Source organism: Notamacropus eugenii, chromosome 3 (genome assembly GCF_028372415.1).
Source record: "Notamacropus eugenii isolate mMacEug1 chromosome 3, mMacEug1.pri_v2, whole genome shotgun sequence".
Taxonomy (NCBI): Eukaryota; Metazoa; Chordata; class Mammalia; order Diprotodontia; family Macropodidae; genus Notamacropus; species Notamacropus eugenii.
Window position 1 is genome coordinate 431,137,657 of NC_092874.1, and position 20,975 is coordinate 431,158,631.

Here is a 20,975-nt window from a genome sequence, read left to right on the forward strand (position 1 = left end):
AAAAAGAATGCTGCAAAATTCTAAAGAAGCATGGTTCAAAAGAGGTAAGAGCAAACACTTCTAACCCACCCCTGTCCAGAGGTGGGAGACCCACAAGTGCTGCACACTGCACATATTTTCAAACTTTTTCAATGTATTGACCAGTTAGGCTTTTTATTTTTTTTTAAATTCTATTTGTTATATGTGATGGCCCTCTGAAGGGCAGTTCTTGGTGATACATAAAAAAAGACATCAATAAGAACTTATTTAAAATTTTTAAGTTGTAGGACGTGAGCACAGATTATCTTTAGTGTAGCAAAAATATTTTGCAAATGATACAAGATTTCTAAGATGTCAAAACAGAAAGATACTTTCTACCTCACCTAGTTACCCACTTTCCTAGAGGTGGCAGAATTGGCATCTATAGCTCCCAACTCCTAGCTCAGTAGTCTTTCCACTCTTCCCTTGTTTTTATTCTGTCCATTTGGTTCATGGTTACTTCTCCTGGTGAGTTCATTCTTTCAACGTAAAACACGCAACCACTACAATTTGTTACTTTATTGTTTTTTAAGTTTCAGTACAAGGATGTGGTGTAGTGCATGCAAATGTACAAATCAACATTACATGATTTGGGGGATGAGATGGCTTATTCAGCTATCAGTCTGTATCCCCATATGGCCAAGTACAAACAAATAAGCTTCCAGCTTTCAAGATCAGTTACCTGAATGCCAAGAGGACTAATCTACCACATGACCATAATGACACAGACCTTTTAAAAAGTACACTTTAGTGTCTTAGCAAAAATACACCGAGCTACAAGTACAATAAGTATGCTTGATTAGTGTATTAAACAGGAAAAAATACAAGGCATAATGCAGAGAAATCCAATTTTATCTGATGTATAAAAACAAAATGTGTCAACACATTGTCCAATCTTAAGAAGGGAAGCTAAAAACCAAGCAAGCCCTCTGGCTCCACACAACTCAAATCTCTGCTTGGAGATGATACTGTCTTGGCTCAGATGTCTTAACGAAGGGCTGGGACACCCACAAGGAAGGCAGAGACTTAAAGTTAATTTCCAATCCATGGCCCATCACCCTTCAACTTTGTGCTGGCATGGTAGTGGATTTTAAGGGGCAGAAGGATCAATCACAAAGATTTCTGATCTTCAGAATATGCCTATATTCTTATCACAAGAACTTGGCTTTGGAGTGATATTGTTTCTGAGGATACGGATTTATTTTATTTAGTACATTCAATAAACTCAGTCTAAAATGTTCCCAATAAATGTGTTCTTAGTACTCTTGGAAGTTTAGAGACTGCTGCCAGTGTGACTGATTCAAAGGGTAAATTTAGTCAATTGCTTTTAATATGAACTGCCAACTGAAGCAGCCCTCACAGGAAAAAACTGCATTTTTTATCATAACAGAAAAAAGGTATTTTAAGTTTCTACGAAGAAACTTTGTCACAAGAAAATGATCATCTGAGATGGATTAGTACTTCATTTGAAGAGTCCTGGCAATGCTGTCACCCTAAACATACATACTCAAAACACTGGAAATCAGAACAGCCCTTTGAGGTGGTTTACTAGACTTTGGCTCTGCACACAATTTAAGTGACACACAATTGAAACCTCATTAACACAGTAACAATTACTCAGCTGCTGCTTTGTTCCCTAAACCACTTAATTACATTTGTGGTGTTCACCCATCCCCAATCCCCACCACTCCCCTCCCAAACCCCTTTTCTTCATTAATAAATCAGAATCACAAGGCAAAAAGTGCCTTTTCCTCCCAATTCTAACCCTTTTCATTGGCTAGTAGAGCCAGAATGTGCTGAACTTTACAATAGTACTACTTTACAGTAGTACAGCTTCGATAGTTTTTTTTTTTAATTCCTAGAAGACATTCCATGATAGAAACAGTGACGAACAACAGTCACTCACTAAAAACAGAGAGATGACTTTTGTCATCTTTTGCAAAGAAACAAAAGAACAGAAACTGGAAAATGATTCAGATCACAGAGTGGTAAAGGGTACGGGATTTTTGGTCAGTAACACAAGTTTTACTGCCTGAACTCTACTTAAATCTGAATGTAGCAATAGCTCCAGTTCTTGATAGAGCTACATTAAATTTAACTCTTCAAGTTAGTTAGGTTCCATTCCTAAGAACTGTATCTACCACTAAGGGAGTCCTTGAAATGAGGCCTCTGTGACAAATCAAATAATGCAGCTGTACTATAACAATCATATATTGTGCTTTAAAATTTACATATAACTCTTGTAATACTAAAAGCAGCTGTGAAAATGTCTCATCTGCCTTACTATCTTGAGGGAGGAATGCATGAAGCTGACCAATCGGTCCCAAAAGTAACCTGAACTTTTCCTCTGCTTCAAGAAAATACTCCTTTCCCATAAGGGCTAGAAGAGGTCTAAGTGTAAGGAGTGGTTTTTCCAAAGTTCCATGGGAGGGATTCCCAAAGAATACATATGTCATCATTATATTGGCCACTACATACGAAGTTTTAGGGTTTTGTTTTCTTAGGGTGGTGCTTGTGGACCAAAAAGTTTACACCTCATGCCTTCAAACAGCAGCAGCCAACTGTGGGGTGGCTCAACCAACTTGCTGACACTGGGCTGTGCAAGCCACTGGGTTCAGAAACAAGAAGGGGCAAGGCCTAGTTAGGAATTTTAACATTCCACTGCTTACCTCTCATTCCTACCTCCCCCCAAAAAATATTTCCACAAAACATCCGAAAAAGAGAACTATTGAAAGGTCTAATACCTGTCTCTAGTAACCTGTTTCTATTAGAGAAACAACTACAAAGTTGTTCACAGGTCATAGTGCTAGGGAACTTGGCCTGCTTAAATAGCTGGGTTCTAGTAAGCTACATGATGAAGCTTTAATATGACCTATCCCACTGAGATCACAGACCTCTGCCTCAGCACAACCCAAGTTTGCTCTTGGGTTAGTGGAAGGCCAGTTTGTAAGGTTGCCCTGTAATACTGCATAATGATTAAAAGAGAAGTAATAAAACTGACCCGTGTGACCTTGGCTAGTTCTACTCTGGCCCCCTCAGACCTGCATAGCATTTAGTTAACAATTTTATGGTGACTATTTTAAATCCCTTCTTAAAGGGGAAAAAACAAGAACAGGAAAACAGCAACCGAATGCTTATTCACCTGTCCATGTACCCCTGCTTATTAAGTTAGTGGAAACACCTCAGTAAAAGTGCATAGCATAAAATTGCAGATTCCCTTTCCTAACTTTGTGCACCTTAATTTGCCCCCACTTGAAGTCCCGCCATCTACTCCTGCTCTCGTGCTACCAGGTGGACACGCTGATACAGGTGGTGTTCCTCAGTTAGTTTTCTCTTTCTGCTTGACTAATGCCCGCTTCAGCTCTTTCAAGTTCTCAGTCAGCACCTCCACCTCATCCAAGCGGCCACACTGCTTAGCATCAAAGATGTATGCCTTGATATTGTCAATCTGTTGGAGAAGCAGCTCTTCCTCTATGAACTCCTCTCCCTCCGTCTCATTGTCATCCATCTCAAAAGGATTGGTGGAGACTGGCTCCTCAAATGGGTTGCCAGGATTAGGAGGGCTGGGATGCTTTTGATAAGGAAGCTCATCCACTTCAAAGGGATTGAGAATAGGGCCATCTGCATCACCAGTGGGTTCATCTTCCTCATCTTCAAAAGGATTATATTCCTTTTTACCACTGGGGACAGCTGAATGAGGTGAGGAAGCTCCATGAGAAATATCTTCAGCAAATGGGTTAGCGATGCCTTCATCTCCAGGACTAATGACTTCTTCCTCTTCAAAGGGGTTCAAGGAAGCTGCCTCATTTTGATGCACCCCAGAGTTCCACTGCAATAGCTCCTGACCTAGCGTAGAAAACACAGGTTTCTCTTTATTTGGCTCCTGGCCTAAGTTAAGAGAAGGGCTTTTGAGAGCCACATTATTTCGGACCAAAGAGGGACCCAGGTCCAAAACATGTGCTATCTGGTTCTGAGGTTCCACTCCTGATTCCTGCTGAAAAAGCTTGTCTCTGAAGTCTACAGAATGAGTCCGTGAGTGCTGAGAGATTACCTGGGACTGCTCCCTCTCCCACTCTTTCTCCCGAAGAACCTGCAGCTGCTCCCTCTGCAGATCTTCCTCCTCTGCCTGCCTTCGAGACAGTTCAATGGCCTTCTCTGTCTGCTGCTGGTCATACTCATCCTGAAGCTGCCGCAGGTTCTCCTGAAGCATGCGCACTTCATCAACCCGGCTAGCTGCCCTGGCCTGCTTAATGAAAGATGTGATGTTGTGGATCTGCTGCAGGAGTGGGTCTGACTCCTCACTCTGGCCTGGCCCGCTGGACATGGGGAGCCAGCCCTCTGCTTTCCTCACAGTGCCTCTCTGGACAAAAGTCTCTTCTCCATTCACTGTGCCTCGAGAAACCAATTCTTTCTGCCTCTCTTCCGACCTTCGCTGTAATTCTAGGGCAGCCTAAAGGGTCCAAATGCAGGAAATAAATGGTAAGTACAGCACCAGGGCTTTCCACAGGCTATCACACTAGCCTACACCTCAGAGGGTCCTGCCAGTGCCACAGTCTAAGATGTTTTATACAAGTGAATCACAGTAATGTGGGCAAAGAGAAAAACTACATTTATCCTCATGTATTTCTAGAGACTGGGAAGGCAAGGGAAGAAAAGAAGAAGAGGTAAAGGAGAAAACTCCACAAACTGGAGAACATGGGAACAAAGAGCAAGCTTATCTGCTTCCCTGAGTCTATGAGAAGAAATCCTGAAATGAGTGCCACCACCAGATCCCCAAGAGGCAGGCGCATACCTGGCCACCCAATAAGGGCCTCACCTGTCTTTCCATGATCAGTTTCCTTTCGATTTCTTGCTTCCTTTTCTTCTTCAGTTCTTCATACTGTTCTTTGGTTGGCAGTGACATCAAACCGAGTAACTTTTCCTGCAAAGAATCACAGATTTCTCTGAAATAGAATTATTTGGCTGAACGGAAATACTTAACTTAACTATAAAGGGACCTTAGATTCTGAACACAAGGCATAGCCTTCTTTTAGACCATGCAGGGAATTCAAAGACAATAATATCAACAGTCGGAAAGAAAACATCTAATCTTTAAATCTTTGCTTCCAGATAAGCGAGTCTTTTCCTTACAAAACCATACAAACCATACATGGGTTATCTCTCTTTCAAAAAGCTTTTTTAAATAAATCATTAAAACTCTACACTTCCACTTAGAATTAAGAATTTTTTGTCAGTGAACTCTCCAGAGAATGGTTAAAGCATTTCTGTCCCAGAAGGAACACTTATGAAGAAACATTTAGCAATAAGATGCCTGAATACAGCTCTGTTAAGAGTAGGGCTTTACCTGTACAAAAAGCGTAGCTGAGTATCTTATCATTCTCTGGAGCTGCAAAGCTCTGGGATGTGGCTGAGGCTCCTGGTTCAAGCCTAGTGTTAAAATCTTCTTACTGAATTAAAATAAACACATCAAGGTAAACAGAATGGCAGAAGCTTATTTTCCAAAGAGTGACTGAGGAAGCAAAGGAGGGAACCAATAATGACATCAAACGTTCCATACTTAGAAAACAGTGCCAGACACACTCTCTCTCTCTCTCTCTCTCTCTCTCTCACCAATGGAGTTGTTACTGTCCCAGTTCTCCCAATGGATAGCTATGTTGTCCACATCTCACAGGCTCTTTGCCCGAAGTGTGGGGGGGGGAGGGGAGGGCTGTCATTATTCATAAGCCAGAGAGTGCTCTGAAAAAGCACCTAATTGGAAGCTTCCAGGACATTAGAGTATAAAAGTGCTTACCTTCACTTTTAATTGTACACAAACACCACAAAAGCACTGCTTTCATTAACCTCATAACATTTACTTAAATGCAGAACATAGTCCATGCACACCAACGACTAAATTAAGGACTAAGTGCCTCATTTTCAACACCTCCCTCTAAATGGTCCTTACCTTAAAGCATCTATTAATTCATACATTTTCTGTACTTCTACTCGGAGGTCATTAGCATGTTCCAGACTGTAGGTTGTCTCCCCAGCACTGAGGAGAAAGCATATATTTGTCTGTGTTAGATCACATCACCAACAAAAAAAAAAAACTACATAAAAAAAATCAGAGATAACATCACTAAATGAACCATAGCAAGGAAAATTTCAAGGTGAAAGTGGTATTTCAATATATTCTGTATAAGTAGAATTTCTTTGCTGAAAAAGAAATAATGACTAATTATTTTAGAAGTGAGCCTTCAATTTATAACCCCTAGCACAATATACTCAGGCTTACGCCTTAAAATAAAATCTATCAAAACAAAATTCAACTGATCTGGTTTGAACTCAAAGAATCATATCCAAATGCCAATTTACAGATGATAAAACTGAGTCCCAGAGAAGTTAAGTTTTCTGAGGGCTTATACAAAGTTACATAAAGTTAAAGCTAAAGAGAGATCCCAGGTCTCACAATCCAGTGCTCTTCCTAATAAGTAATAGCTGCCTCCAAGTTGGGTTAAAGCTAGCAAATTACATGATGTCCTAGAAGATGCATGGAGAGATGCTCTAAAACAAGTTCACTTGAGTAAATAAGATTTGAAGGAGTTTGGAATTTTCCCTCTTTAGAGACTACGCAGCCTAGAAGTAGAAGCCTAATCTGGGCACTGCAAATTTATTATTAAAATTAGTGGAAAAAAAAATAGGGTAGAAAAATAGGTAGAAAGAATGTTGGCCTGAAATCAGGACATCTGCATTAGAATCCTGGTGAATATTTACTAATGGCGTGATCACGGATAAGTCACTTAACACTTAAGTCTCTTTTTTCACATATATAATATAAAGAATAAAACTGGTATTAATATCACAGTGGGGATGGTGCAGTGGATAGAGTGCTGGGCTCAAAATCAGGAAGACTCCTCTTCCTGAGTTCAAATCCAACTTCAGAAACTCACTAGCTGTGTGACCCTGGACAAGTCACTTTACCCTGTTTGCCTCAATTTCCTCATCTGCAAAATGAGCTAGAGTAGGAAATGGCAAACCACTCCACTCTTTGCCAAGAAAATCCTAAATGGGGTCATGAAGAGCTGGACATAACTGCAACAACAATTGAACAACAACAAATTATCTCAATGTTGTTGTGAAAAAATATTTTGTAAGACTTAAAAAGCTATGTAAATGTGAATTAATTATGAGAACTGGGATGGTTGTGGAGGCCGACTTAATCTAACCTCTTGTACAATAAAAAGAAGCTCCTCCTCCAACCTCCCTAAGAAAGCAGTTCCCAATGTCCCTTGGATACTTGTAGTGAGGGGAAGCTCACTACATATAAAAGTAGCTTATCCTAGAGCTGGTCACCTGTCGTTATTAAGAGGAAAGATCTAGCCTCTTGTAATTTTTCCTACTAATTCTGGTTCTTTCCACTGGAGTCTCAAAGAACAAACCAACTCTCTCCCACGCGGCAGCCCTTCAGATAACTGAAGAGAATGATCAGGACTCCCTAGGTCTATTCTTTCCCAGGCTGAACCTTCCTAGTTCTTTCAAACGTTCCTCTTCTGACGTGGCTTTTAGAGCCCTTGGCATTCTGGCTGCTCTCCTCTTAACAAAAATCTCATTTGTTAATGTCCTGCTTGCACAAAAAGAAATACATTTCAAAGCTCTCTCAGCTGATACAGCCTTGCAAATGGCTACTCAGTTACTACTTGATGAGTTTATGCTGAACAAACTAAAAAACCCTGTGGCTTTCTTTCATTTTATTGCCTAGAGGGCAAAGCTGAATTTTTTTTAGATGTGAGTTTTAGACTTACAAATAAATCTGTTTAATGGCCAATAAATTCATAATGCAACAGAAGAGTGAATTGAGAATTAGGAGACCTGAGTCTTAGTCCCAGCTCTTGCCCTCTCTGAGCCTCAGTTTCCTCCCCTGTAAAATAAGATGTTAAAAAAGACATCCTTTGACATTCTCCAAGTCTTTTATACTTGCAAAATGGCCTTTGTGATCTTTGTGACCTATGAACTAAAAGGTTTTTTTTCAGTTCTCTAAAGACATCTAAAGACAGTCTCTAAAGATTAGAAAGTCAATCTAAAGAGATAAAAAAATCTCACCCATACTGACTTTGTCCCCCCAGAAAGGGGAAACTAAGGAAAGGTAGGGGGATAGGTGTCAAGGGACCTGGGTGGGAAAGAATGAAGAAGTGTGACAAGAAAGAAGCAAAGCTAGGATGGAGTAGGGAAGACTTGGGCCCAGAACTGGTAAAGATCCTTCTGAGGGTCCTGAGAAGGGCAGGGGGCTGGTGGTGCAGAATGAAGGCAGAAGAACATTCCCAGCCTCCTTACCTCCCATTTCTTCTCCCTCTCCCTGAGCCTCTTCCTTTCCTCTCTTGTCAATCACACTAACAGACAAAGGCAAGAGGAAAAGGAAGCCCAATGGTGGGCAGCAAGGAGAAAGAAGACATGTCAGGATGTGCCTTCTCTCCTATCATCCCTTACATCATGAAGGACCCAGTTCCCTACTACTGAAAGACACTTGGATGAGATGAGAAGCAGGAAAACACAGCTGGGGTGAGGCAGGGGAAGAATATCTCCAGGAGCCACAAAGTCTGCAGCAACAGAGGGTGGAAAGAGGTGAGCTGTTAATCTGTATATTTCTGGGCAAATCATTTCTAACGGCCTCAGTTTCCCCATCTGTAAAATAAAAGTGTGGCACCCTTACAGCTTTAACATTCTTGAGCCATTCTACACTGTAGTACTCCCCCCACACACACACATTAATTGCACATACTTTATTATTCTTATTAACTGATCTAATGAAATTTTTATTTTTCAGGTACTGAACTTTATCTAATATAGAAAACCCAAATGCACCACCTCAACAACATGGAAAATAGATAGCAAGGTGGCTTACTTCAGTGATGCTGCCATTTTAATGTACTCAGGAGCTTTCTGGTCAACTTTCTCCATACAAATTCGTAGTTTCTGAAAGAGGGGAAAAAAGGGGAGGAAATGGAATTTTTCCATTTCAAGAAAAATTTGTTTACAAACAGATCTAAGTCAAGAAGCTAAGATGTGCCAGTTTCACCCACGATGGAAATGCAAAGGCCATTTCTTTATCAACTGATTCAACAGAGGAAAAAAAGAGAAGGGGAGAGGATTTATGTCCCTGAGTAAAGCAGAGATGAGTCAAGTGATAAACCAGTCTGTTCAGCATCATGGAAGAACTGATTCCTCACTTTTCCTTGACAGTAACTGTTCTCAGTGCTCTTGTCCCACCATGAAGCAGAAAGGTATCAGAAAGAAACTATGGAAACCCTATTCACTTTTTTTCCAAGGGGGAGTAAAACTCTCAGTACAGAAAAAAAAAAGTTGGGCTAAAAAGTAACAGAAGTAATCAAGTATGACAAGGGATAGGCACTGGCCAATTTTCCTTCTCTGCCAAAAAAAGGGAAATCTGCTACTCAGTGTAGTGATTAATACAGCATTTTTCACCCACAAGGATTTCAAAATGTTTTCCATGCAAAAACACAAACCCTAGAACGAGAAGTGCAACTACTGGCAAAGCAGCTTTAGCTGTCCCTGCACCCAAGGGTGGGACAAGCAGGGAAGAACATACTATATGCTTGTCTGCTCCTGGAATCATGAATAACCTTGGGAAATGAGGTACGTGGGCGACCTTAAACACAATCACCCCCAGCCTCTCATAATCAGTCCTCTGGCCCAGTATTCCTTAATCTCTGCCCATGACCAGGGCCATTTCCCCAGGGCCAGGCCTCCATCCAGCCATGCCTCTGGCCCTCCACCATCTTCCCGTGCATCCCAGCCATCCTGCCACCATTTATCACCGTCACCAACATGCTGACGTTCCTGGTCACAAGCTGGCAACAGTGAGTGAGGAAACCCAGGATGTTGCAACACACCCAAGAACCTAGCTAGGAAGAGGCCTCCAACCCTGCACAGGAGATCCAGAGGAACCTGCCACTTCAAGAATCTGGAGTACAACATAGATAGACACATACACCAATAGCCACTTGGCATACAGCCCCAAGAAAGTGAGCAGTGCGCCACCTCATAAAGCTTCACGATGTCAGGAGTGTGCTCCTTCTCATCAATCTGCCGCTCTCTCTTAAGCAAGGCATCTTTACAGTGTCCACAGCAGCGGATCCGCTCATCATCCTTCTCATCCAGTACGGAGCTAACACTGCTCACGCTACTGATGCTGCCCCTTCGAGAACCATGGACGCTATTAGGTGACTGGTTGGGACTGCTATGGGAGGTCAAGGAGGCCTCTTTGCTGGCACTGGTGAGCTTGCCTAGAAACACACAAATCACAAGCAATTCAGTAATGACCCTAAATCAAATCTCCCCTTCTCCCAACTCATTAAGTTTCAGACTTGGGCATTCAGATTTGGGACCTGAAAATTTTCCAAGTAGTTCAATTACAGTAAACCAGATGTACTATTCAAATCCAGCCTGTCCAGTTAAGCTTCTGTGATACACTTCATGGAGGCTATAGGCCAGACTTGTGTCTGGCTCCCCAATGCCTACTAAATAAAATCCAAATAAACTGCTCAGTTTTGCATTCCAGATCCTCTCTGATCTTGTCTCAATTATGTTTCAGTCATATCTCCTTCAACTCTACACGCCAATCAAAATGAACTATTCAGTATTCACTGAATACCTTATACTCTCCCACCACCTCTTCACTTTCGTTCATACTGTTTTTATATATCGTGGAATACTCTTCTCATCTCAGGGACAAAATTCTAGCCATTCTTCAAATACCACCTTCTTAAAGGTTTCCTTAATCACCACCCTCCTATCACTCAGTTTAAAGCAAACTGAATTCAACTGAATCCCAATAGTATTTTGTGCTTGTAATGAAATTCATTACAGTCCACCTAAGTATAACCATATCTCTCTCCATGTCTTATCTCCCCTAAATTCCTAAGGGGTAGGAAGCATTTCTCATTCATTTTCCTCTTGTACAGTGACTTGCAGCGATAAGCACAGTAGGACCACAATACATGTATGTGCTGAACAAATAAAAGGGGAGTAGTTTTCCTTCAAAGTCAGGAAAGCTCAAGTACGGTAAGTACTTTTATCTCAGAAAGAAGAGTGTAAGTACAAAGATAGAATAGGGTAGGATGAAACCAGCAGGCTTATCCTCTCATGAAATTTTCCAGTTCTCCTCTCCTACCATTAACAAAGGGCAAGGTACACTCTTGTCAATTATACACACAGGAAAGATCAGCACATCTGATCAATCATTGTGACATCATACGCTAACTTTGAAGAAAACACTGTTCTACTCTTTAGCTATTTTTACCTGGCTAGCATCTGATCCTGATCCTAATGGCAGGATCAAAATATAAAGTCAGGTTCTTAAATTTGTACCACCAATGACAAGGCTCTACACGAGGTGCTCAGCCTGAATGGCCAACACAACTACTCCTTCACTCTCTTTACCGTCATCTTAGCTACAATGAAGCACAGCAAAAGCACATCATCCATCCCATGTCACCTACTTGCCAAGGGAAGGCTGATCAGCTCCATACACTTCTTGCACATAATTGATCCACAAAGGCGGCAATGGTGACGGCGGTTCCGGATGCTGAACTTGTTCCCACAGTCAGGGCAGAAAGGAACATCCTGATCGCTGACCCAGGGCACAACCGACTTTTCTATTGCTTTTATGAAAAACCAAGAACATAGACGGTATCCTTGAAACTGATTTGGTCAGAGTCAAATACACACAACAAATGAACTTGGAAAACATTCTGAACCCACCTCTTACTTTAGCAGACTCAGTATTTGTTCTGTCAAAGGCTGTAAGCTATCAGAGAAAATGATTCCAGATGGAAGAAGTCAGGCAATGAGCATACTTTAATTAAAATAATCATTACGTAAGTTACAACAATTCAACTGTCCTCAGAACGCTATCTGTAATCTATAACCAACTAATCAAAAAATAATTCTCTATTCAAAAGATCCAAGTGGCCTCTATGGTCAATTCTCTGGCACCTGCAGACAGAGGATAACCCCTTCCCCATAATAATTTCCACTACACCCAAACTCCATTTCTGAGTCTGTCTTCTCATTCCCTTCTCCCCGCTAAAGAAAATACACAAGGACTCTTGCACAGAGGTTGCAATAATGCCCACCTACACCCTCAGGTCAATGGTAGTAACGGAAAATAAATGATTTTTAGGAAAAAAAGTGAAATGGGTCCAATGATAGGGAGTATATGTACTATCCAAGGATCAGCCTAATTCCAGGAAAGCTCATCACCATGCTAGCTGCAAGTGATTTTTTTTTTTGTTCACAGCAACACCTGTAACCCATCTATTAAGTTGTAGAAAAGTTGATAATCTGCTCTGGTGATGAAAGTATTCACACAGATGAAACCAGATTATTGGAGCACTGAAGTTAAGGCAAAATGGTACCAAAGGAGAGCTCATATCAAACTACAGAATGATCTATGTATAAATGTGTCCTGCATGATGTACTTATCCCAGTCTAAAAAGTCCTCACAGAAAAAGATCCTAATTCCAAAGGCTTCCTTCCCCCTCACCCCCGCCCCCCTCCGCCCACCCATCAGATGAAACAACATAACATCCCCAATTACAGAGTGAGCAATTGGGACACCTAAAGGAAAAGCAACTGAGAGAACTAAAAAGCTTTTTAATCAAAAGTCTGTCATTGGTGATGGTTCTAGACACCAAACAGAAAAAAGAAGCTGAGTGTGTCAAATCTATCTACACAAAATGGACCTAAGGGAGTATCTAGTCTAGTCTAATCCCCTCATTCTGTAGATAAAACAACTAAATTAATATGGTTATTTAAACAAGTTAAGACTTGTCCAAGGTGACACACCCAAGGCTAGAACCCGCGTCCCCTGACTTCCAGCCCAGTACTCCTAGTATTCTGTCCACTGCACCATGCTAACACTGCTGCACTCAGCAAAACCTTGAGCAAAATCAGCTTTTTTGTCACCATGTGACCTCTCTACCTCAGCTTCAGTTTCCTCATCTGTAAAATGGGTATAACAGCCCCTACTTTACAGAACAGTTGTGAGGCTCCAATGAGATAATGCATGTAAAACACTTCGCAAACATTAAAGCACAATACTGTCAGGTAAATTCCAGGGATTCGACAGGATAATCTTCTTGAATTTAAAGTGAAATATTATACATTAGCATCAGTCACCCAAGTCATACACTCGCGTATTACATATTTTGCCTTGCTTTTATTTACCAAATCTACATATATACTTGCCAAAAAAAAATGAGGGGAGCAATTTTACCTTTTCCAATCTGATTATTAATTTGTTGACTTCCACAACATAGTGGTCAATCCTGGCAGCTCGATGCTTTTTGAAGTCAGAAAGATGACTTCTCGCAGCACCTAAGCAACAAAAGGGAAAAGAAAAAATGTGTAAACTTTCTAATTCATCTGCAGAGCTCTGTATCAATTATGTACATGGAACTACTCTTTTTTTTACATTGTATTTACTTATTTACTTCCATTCCAAAGAAATTTTAAAGGTGGACAAAAACCTAGATTTTTAGAAATATTTAAATTGGAAACAGGATGTCTGCTCTGAGCTGACTAGCTCCAGTGATATATTCTTATAAGCTTGGATCCAAAGAGGGTCCGTCTCTCAACAGCCTGGGCCCAAGCTCCTATCCAACGTCCCCTACTATTCCAACACAAACTCTGCTACAGCAGAGGACAACAGGACGAGCTGTTCTAATCTCCCCTAGTTCTAAATCCTTGTTCATGCTATTACCCCTAAAATTACTCAATGATCTACATCAAGCCCCTGGCCACTTGTAAGTTATAATGAAAGCTCCCTTCTAAGAGTTCTTCCTTCTTTAATCTACTGGTACCAATCATTTAACCTTTTATCGTATGCTGAATTATATGATTAGTGATTAAGTACCTATATCCAGTGGCAGCACAGTAGATAGTGTGCTGGACTTAGGATTCAGAAGACCTGGTTCAAATTCCATATATCTGGAATGTACTAGCTGTGGAACCACAGGCATCTCTGAGCTGCCTTGGTTTCTTTATCTGTGACAGAGATACTTGAGAGGGTTATTATAAAGGTCAAGTGAGAATTAGGCAAAATGCCTTTAAAACCTTGAAGTTATAAAAATGCCAGCATTCTTATCATCATTCTCCCAACTACACCCATAAGCTCATTTAAGTTATATTAACTTCAATGAATATCAACTTCTGGAGCACAAACCACACCTGATTTTCCACAATTGTTTGCTAACAATCATAAGCCAAGCCATCAAATATCTAATAAGATTTCCCATGGCTATAATTTTGTATTTGGGTTTTGAATGGAATGTTGTAGGCTTTTAAATCTGACTTGTCTCAGAATAGGTATTGGCAGGTTCCCCCGCCCCATGTAAAATTTCTACCTTCATTTGTACTCTCATCTACAATTTTACAGTTCAGAATAATGCCTCCTGTGGTAGGACTGTACAATGAAGGTGGGAAACATACTACTAATAACCAGCATTAATTATTATGGGCTATATCATACTATGGCTGCTTCATCTCAGTGAAGTATAACTCATTTGAAAAGGAATCAGTAAATATACTGTAATTAAGTATCTCAGTAAAAATCAACACAAGTTGCTACTTCAGTTTACTGGAACAAAGGCTTATCTCACCAAGTTCCTGTGGTTCCCACATGTATGGATCCACCCCTCCATAGCTGAAAGATTCATATCCTTGTGTCCCAGACTCTGACCGATCATCTTCTCTTTTCAACAACTTATTCTTTGCTTTCTTGGCCTTCTGAACAAGACCTTGGAAAAAAATGAACCAAGTAATACAAGTGAATTGCTAAAGCCCATGTAATGAGATTCAATAGTTTTGAAGACAACCTCTGAAAAAAGTCATATTTTAAAAACATTTTGCTTGATGTAAAGTCATTAAGTATCCCAAAAGGATCAGAAAAAGGACAGAGAGATCAACAACACGTCATCACATAAAGACAATTTGGCATTTTCTTTAAAGCATTCTCCTTAAAAAATATATATTATTTGACAGTTTAAAAAAATTAAACTTTTGATTAACTACATTAAAATTTTTTCTGGCCAAAATTCAATGCTAAAATATAGTAATAAACAAATACAATGAATACATTAGGAGTATTAAATAAACTGAGCAATTAATAAATGTTGAGAATTAATTGATTTCCAGTGCTAAGAAATGAAATCTTTACTAACATAGTAAAGTGCTTTTGTACATTTAGAGTTCTTGCTCTGATCTATTTCCAAAATACAAAGGTCTTCCATACATACTAAACATAAGGACACATACATGTCCTCAAGAACTTTATATTTTAATGATCTTCTGTATGTTTTCTAAGATTTTTTTCTCCAAATAAGAAACTAGATCTAAGTTATTAAATCCTTTCAATAAGATAAAAAACCAAAATTGCTTATTATTTCCTCCATGAATCCTTCCCTGATCTTCCCAACTCTGCCCAACCAGAAATAATCTGTTCCTTCTCTGAATTACAGAAATTGGGATGTCCCTTACTGCAATTTCATAATCTATCTTGTATTTTATTTATATAAACATCTTATCTGTTCAACTTCACTGTAAACTTCATGAGCAGATCCCAGTTTCATTCACCTTTGTATTCCCCATAATGCCTCACTAGCACAGTATTCTGTACATAGTAGACCATCAGTATATATTAGTCTCATGAATAAACAAGCCAGTAATGAGCATACCAACACCATTACAGTTACAGAGATGTTGTCCAAAACCTCAAATAAGAAATTCTACTTCCATGGCTTTATTTAAAAGCAACTTCCTCTTGGTGATTATAATTTATACTTACTTCAATGTTAATTTTAAAATAAAATGATAGGATTAAAATAGTCATCCCAGTAATAAAGTGTTTCAGGAGCAACATCTGATGTCCTAGATGCTTTACAAGAAAACATTCAGCAAAACACTGGAATTTCTGAAGCCTGGGTAAAGGCAGCTATGAACTGATTGGCTGGTAAAGCAGATATGACTGATAACGGCATGGAAACTTCTTTGCTGATGTAGTGATGCTAATCAGGCAGTTACTCTACAGTATTTTTTCAAGCAGGTGGAAAAAAAGCTGTTTTAAAAGTATTGAAGTCATCCTTACTAATAATGGAGTAAAGGTTATAGGATGAAATGAACAGAAATTTGCCAGGCAGAAAATTGGAAATATTAATGCACATTGCAAACTCAGCTAGAGGGCGCCACTTTAGAAAGACTGCACCACTTAACTTCTATTGAGTGTCACTAAAGTACTTCCTGGCAAACTTCTCAAAATGGGTGTGGTCCTTCATCAGGAAACTAATTAGGAATAATTCTGTCTTTATTTTTAAATAATCTTTTCTGAAATAACTGAGAGGCCAATCTCAACTCTCAACCACACCTTCCCCTATTTAAGTAAAATTATCATTCTGATGATAAGTAGGTCCATGGTAATAAATCAAAACCCAAAGATCCATACAGCAAGGATGTTTTCTTAACTAACAACTGATATTAGCCACATAACTTTTCCATAAACTCCAGATGTCCCAAATCCAAAATTAGCTCTTTTCAGTTCAATATCTGTTATTAAGCTAGCCTCCTTAAGCTAGCACCATGAAGGCTATGATATAAGGGAGAAATGCGGTATACTCTGACAAGGCTTTTCATTAATCTTTGGTGTCATATTTTCAAAATGTTATTGTTAGCTTCTAAGACTGGAACATTTGTCAACTTAGGTCAATACAAAGGTCATCCTCTCCATCCTATAAAAGATTCCCTGGGACCTCTAGGGGACTTCACAAATTAACTTTTTAACTACATAAAATTAAAAACCCCAAAATGGGAAAAATGGAGGACATTTTAAGAATTCTCAGAGTTCCTTTAAAAGGAACAATGTCTCATTTCATCTATTTTAAATAAATCACCTGAAATACATTGTAGACATAAACAAACTTTTTTGGGGGGGAGGGGTGGGCAGAGTATAAATGAAACTGTCTAAGAGGTTTTTTTTTCTTTTTTTGCCTAACATTCCCAAAAAAATACTAGGATGTTCTGAGTAAATTTTACAAAAATGACACTAGGAAGCAGACAGGTGATACTGTGAGAATAAATCTTACTAGCAGTCTAATATAAAACCCTAGGCCCCATTCACACCATCACTGACCAGTGAATGAATATTACAGAAGTACCTGCTGTATAAAGTATAAAAACTGCTAGCATCCACACATCACTACATACTTCTTTGTAGAGCAGAGAGATGCACGTTGTAAACCAGCATTAGGGGCCCTAAACCAAAACTGCCACATGAAGGATGTTACTGATCATATTTTCAAAGCCTTTTTTTCTTCTCCCAGCAATTCTGTCTGGTCCAGTTGTGCTTCATGACCCTACCTAATACTTCTCTGTTTTGGATATCTGAAGCCCAGTCTCCTAGCCAGTTTCCTATCCCTTGTGCCACGCTGCCTATGTTCCGCTCAGGAATATATCTGCCTTTTCTGCATTCCCATCACCACCCTATCTTTCCCCCAAACCCCATCATTACCCTATCCAGACTCTTAGTGTAAAACTATCATCTCATTTCCTCTTGCGTGCGAGCTGTCACTGATGAAAACATCAGGAAAGTGGCCGAGGGATTCCACTCTCCAGGCAGCCTGTCTGCGCAGTGCCCCGCAGCCCAGTGCACCCAGCGGGCAGGCCTCTTACTTTTTATCTGCCCTCTGACATCCCTGTCCTCGCTGGAGTGCTCTTCCTCATAATGGGACTGGAGCTGGTAAAAAGACTGCAGGTCCTTGAGGCACAGAGGGCACAGGAAGCCCTCCCTGACCTCGCCAGGGTCATCCAGAGAGGCCATGGTGGCCTGGCACTTCCAGAGGACAGGTCACTGCATGTCCAGGAGGGAGCCGGCCTCTCAGCAGCGCAGCTCGCCCGGGGCCGGCTTACACAAGGCAGAGGCTGGGGAAGGGCATGGCCCCCCGGGGGGGGTTTCTGGTCAGCCACAGAAGGAATCCTGCAAATAAACGGGAAGAAAGCCAGGTGAGAGGGGGCCGGACACCTGGGCTGCATCTGAACTCGGGGCAAGCTCCACCACGGGCACGGCCTCCCACTGTGCCCCAAGGACCCCCCCCCCCCCCCAAGAGCTTTGATTTGGGCGTGCTCTGCACCGACAGTTACTGTAACTGGACATTTACAAGTCTCGGCACTGTCGCCAAAGTCGTTTTGGCCTCCAAGTCCCAAAGGTTTTGGGGGCCCCCAGCAGACCCCACTTTTGAGAACCCCTGGTGTGGACTTGACCCCACCCAAATAAATAAGAGGAAGGCTTTTTCAGTAAGAAACACATTCTTAAAGCACCTGGAACTTGGAAAGATAAAAGCGCGCTTAAGCCTGCACCCCGCACCCGCACCCCGCACCCCGAGCGCTCGGGGAAGCGCGGCGGGCCCGGGGAGCCCCTTCTGCCTCCGGGGGCCCGGAGTCTGCCCCGGCCGGCCTCAGACCCCTCGGACCGGGGCGGGCTAGGCCCACGGCCGCGAGGCTGGAGGCGAAGCACCCCCGGACCTCGGCCAAGGGGGGGCCCCCCATTCTCCCACGGAGGTCCCCGAGGGACCTCCACCCCCTCCCCAGGATCCGCCCAGGGAAGGCTGCAGCGCTGAATGAGGGGTGACTGACGGACCCCCCCCCCCCCCCACACACACACACACAATAAATACCCTCCCCCCCACACACACACACCCCCGCGCCGACACGCCCCCTCCCCTTTCTCCTCCCAGAGCTCCCCTCCCCCCCTCCAGCCTCACCTCCCGCCCCCCGCGGGTCCCTCCTCCCTCCCCGAACGGCCCGCGATGCGATGCGGGGCGGAAGGAAGGGGCGCACTCAGTACCGCTGCAGGCCTGCGACCAGTGCCGCCCACGGGGCCGGGGGCTCGCCCCTCCTCCGCCTCTCTCCCCTCACTGGGCCCGGGCGGCCATCACGCATCCATGCCCTCGGCCCTCGGCAAGAGAGCCTGCGCGGCAGGCAGGGCAGGGACGCATTCATCGAGCACCGAGTTATCGAGCCACCCCAGGCAGGGAGGGAGCGAAGCTAGTGTCTGCGTGAGCTGAGCCTCTGCGCAGGCGCCGCGGGAGAATTGGAGACGAGGCGTGGGGAAGGAAGAGGGCGGGGAAGAGGGAGACCAGGCTTGTGGTCGCCGCCGGCCCCGCCCCCCAGGGGCAAGGCAGAGCAAAAGACAGCCCCCCCGCCCCGCTCCTGTTAGAGATCTACACACACAGGCATCTGTAATTAAGTGGGCATGGGTTCTCCTTGTGTAGTTCATTGATTACATCTAGGTTATAGAGTCATATCCTAATTATATAAGGTTCTCTATGTCATTCTGCAATTGTATATAGGGGGCGGTTATGTAGACATCACAACAGTCCTATATGGTCATGCCGCTGTACTTCTAGTCATGTAAGTAAATAAGCATACCTAGAGAGGGTTACAGTTACAAGGAGTTATACGGATGTACAGTTGTAATAGTTGTAGGACATGTGTGTATGTGTGTGTATATGTATGTACGTATACATGTATCAGACTTGGCAGGGAGTCCTAGCGAGGAATGGAGCTGGGAACAGCAGCAGCAATGGTCGTTGGCTGCTGAAGACTTGTGCATCACATGACCTCATCCCCAATACTGTCTTCCCTTTACCTAAACCAATAAAACTTCATGGATGCGCCCTTGCGGCAGATACTGGCATCTAATAGACTGTGTGATTGTAAGGAGAAGAGACAGACAAGATGTGAGAGTGACAAAGGCAATGTGTGGTGCAGAGTGCTGGACTGATCATAGACTTATCCTTTCCAAGCCAAATATTCACATTCATCAAAACCGCTGACCCCAAGGAAAAATGACTACCAGAAGAATTAGTGTCAACAAATTAGAGTTCTCTGAGCGTGAACAGTTTGTTGCTAACTTGGAGGGAAAGTTGAGCCACACATAGTTGGCAACAGTGGAGCAGAAAAGGAGTGGGCAGCTTTCAGAGATTTGGTGTACAGCACTGCATTTGCTCTTCTGGGTCAGAATATTCACAAACACCAAGACTGGTTTGACGAAAATAATGAGGAAATTCAGAAGCTGCTAAACGAAAAACGAGAACTCCATAGGATTTACCAGCAGGATAGTTCATCCAGCTATAAGAAGGCAGCATTTAATTTCATCAAAAGTAAAGTACAAGCAAAGCTTAGAGAGATGCAGGATTCCTGGCTCAGTAGGAAGGCAGATTAAATTCAATTTTATGCTGATAGTAACAATCCAAAGTGCTTTTATGATTCCCTGAAAGCTATCTATGGACCAAAAACCTATGGTGCATCACAACTACTCAGTGCTGATGGAGCCACATTGATTAGTGATAAGGACATGATCGTAGAGAGATGGACTGAACACTTCCTTAGTGTTCTCAACAGACCATCATCAGTCAATGATGAGGCCATTGACCCTTTGCCTCAGGTTGAAGTCAATCCCTCCTTAGTTGAACTTCCAACTGAAGAAGAGGTTTTGAGAGCCATTAGGCTCCTTTCATGTGGCAAGGCACCTAATGCTGATTCTATTCCAATTGACATTTACAAGGTAGGGACACCATTGCTCATACAAAAACTGACTGAAATTTTCCAGGTTATATGGCAAGAGGAGGTTATTCCCCAGGAGTTCAAGGATGCCTCCATTGTCCATCTCTATAAAGGAAAAGGAAATAGATTGTCCTGCGACAATTACAGCGAGATCTCTCTCTTAGTCGTTGCTGGCAAAGTTCTTGCTAACGCCTTCTTAATAGGCTGATCTTTCACCTGGAAGATGGTCATCTACCTGAGAGTGTGACTTCAGAAAGGGCTGAGGAACAGTTGACATGGTGTTTGCTGGCCAACAACTCCAGGACAAATGCCAGGAGCAGAACAGAGGTCTATATACAACATTTATA

At 42.1% G+C, this 20,975-nt stretch overlaps 1 protein-coding gene across 3 annotated transcripts; it reads right to left on the reverse strand.

The window, feature by feature from the left end:
• Positions 1-2,426: 2,426 nt before the first annotated feature.
• Positions 2,427-19,056, reverse strand: RBSN (rabenosyn, RAB effector). 3 transcript variants are annotated; one of them, XM_072598390.1, is made up of 12 exons: positions 18,908-19,056; positions 17,737-18,040; positions 14,676-14,813; positions 13,292-13,392; positions 11,776-11,821; positions 11,514-11,675; positions 10,054-10,298; positions 8,897-8,967; positions 5,963-6,049; positions 5,363-5,465; positions 4,835-4,939; positions 2,427-4,468 (listed from the first exon to the last, which is right to left on the reverse strand). In XM_072598390.1, the coding sequence occupies exons 2-12, from the start codon at positions 17,882-17,884 to the stop codon at positions 3,338-3,340; spliced, it is 2,337 nt and encodes a 778-aa protein (XP_072454491.1). In that variant the 5' UTR covers positions 17,885-18,040; positions 18,908-19,056; the 3' UTR covers positions 2,427-3,337. The 3 variants fall into 3 exon arrangements, with proteins under 3 accessions (XP_072454491.1, XP_072454489.1, XP_072454492.1); XM_072598388.1 differs by having other exon boundaries at positions 18,825-19,034; XM_072598391.1 differs by lacking the exons at positions 10,054-10,298; positions 11,514-11,675; positions 11,776-11,821 and having other exon boundaries at positions 18,825-19,012.
• Positions 19,057-20,975: the final 1,919 nt, after the last annotated feature.

What these genes read in the sequence shown, in the direction of transcription:
- RBSN (XM_072598390.1), bottom strand. Translation starts at nt 17,884, where the DNA reads ATGGCCTCTCTGGATGACCCTGGCGAGGTCAGGGAGGGCTTCCTGTGC. An exon ending in GTGGGAACCACAGGAACTTG is followed by an intron (nt 13,393 to 14,675) that starts GTGAGATAAGCC and finishes TTTGTTGCTTAG; the next exon opens with GTGCTGCGAGAAGTCATCTT. An exon ending in AAAATGGCAGCATCACTGAA is followed by an intron (nt 6,050 to 8,896) that starts GTAAGCCACCTT and finishes CTTTCTCCTCAG; the next exon opens with TGCTGGGGAGACAACCTACA.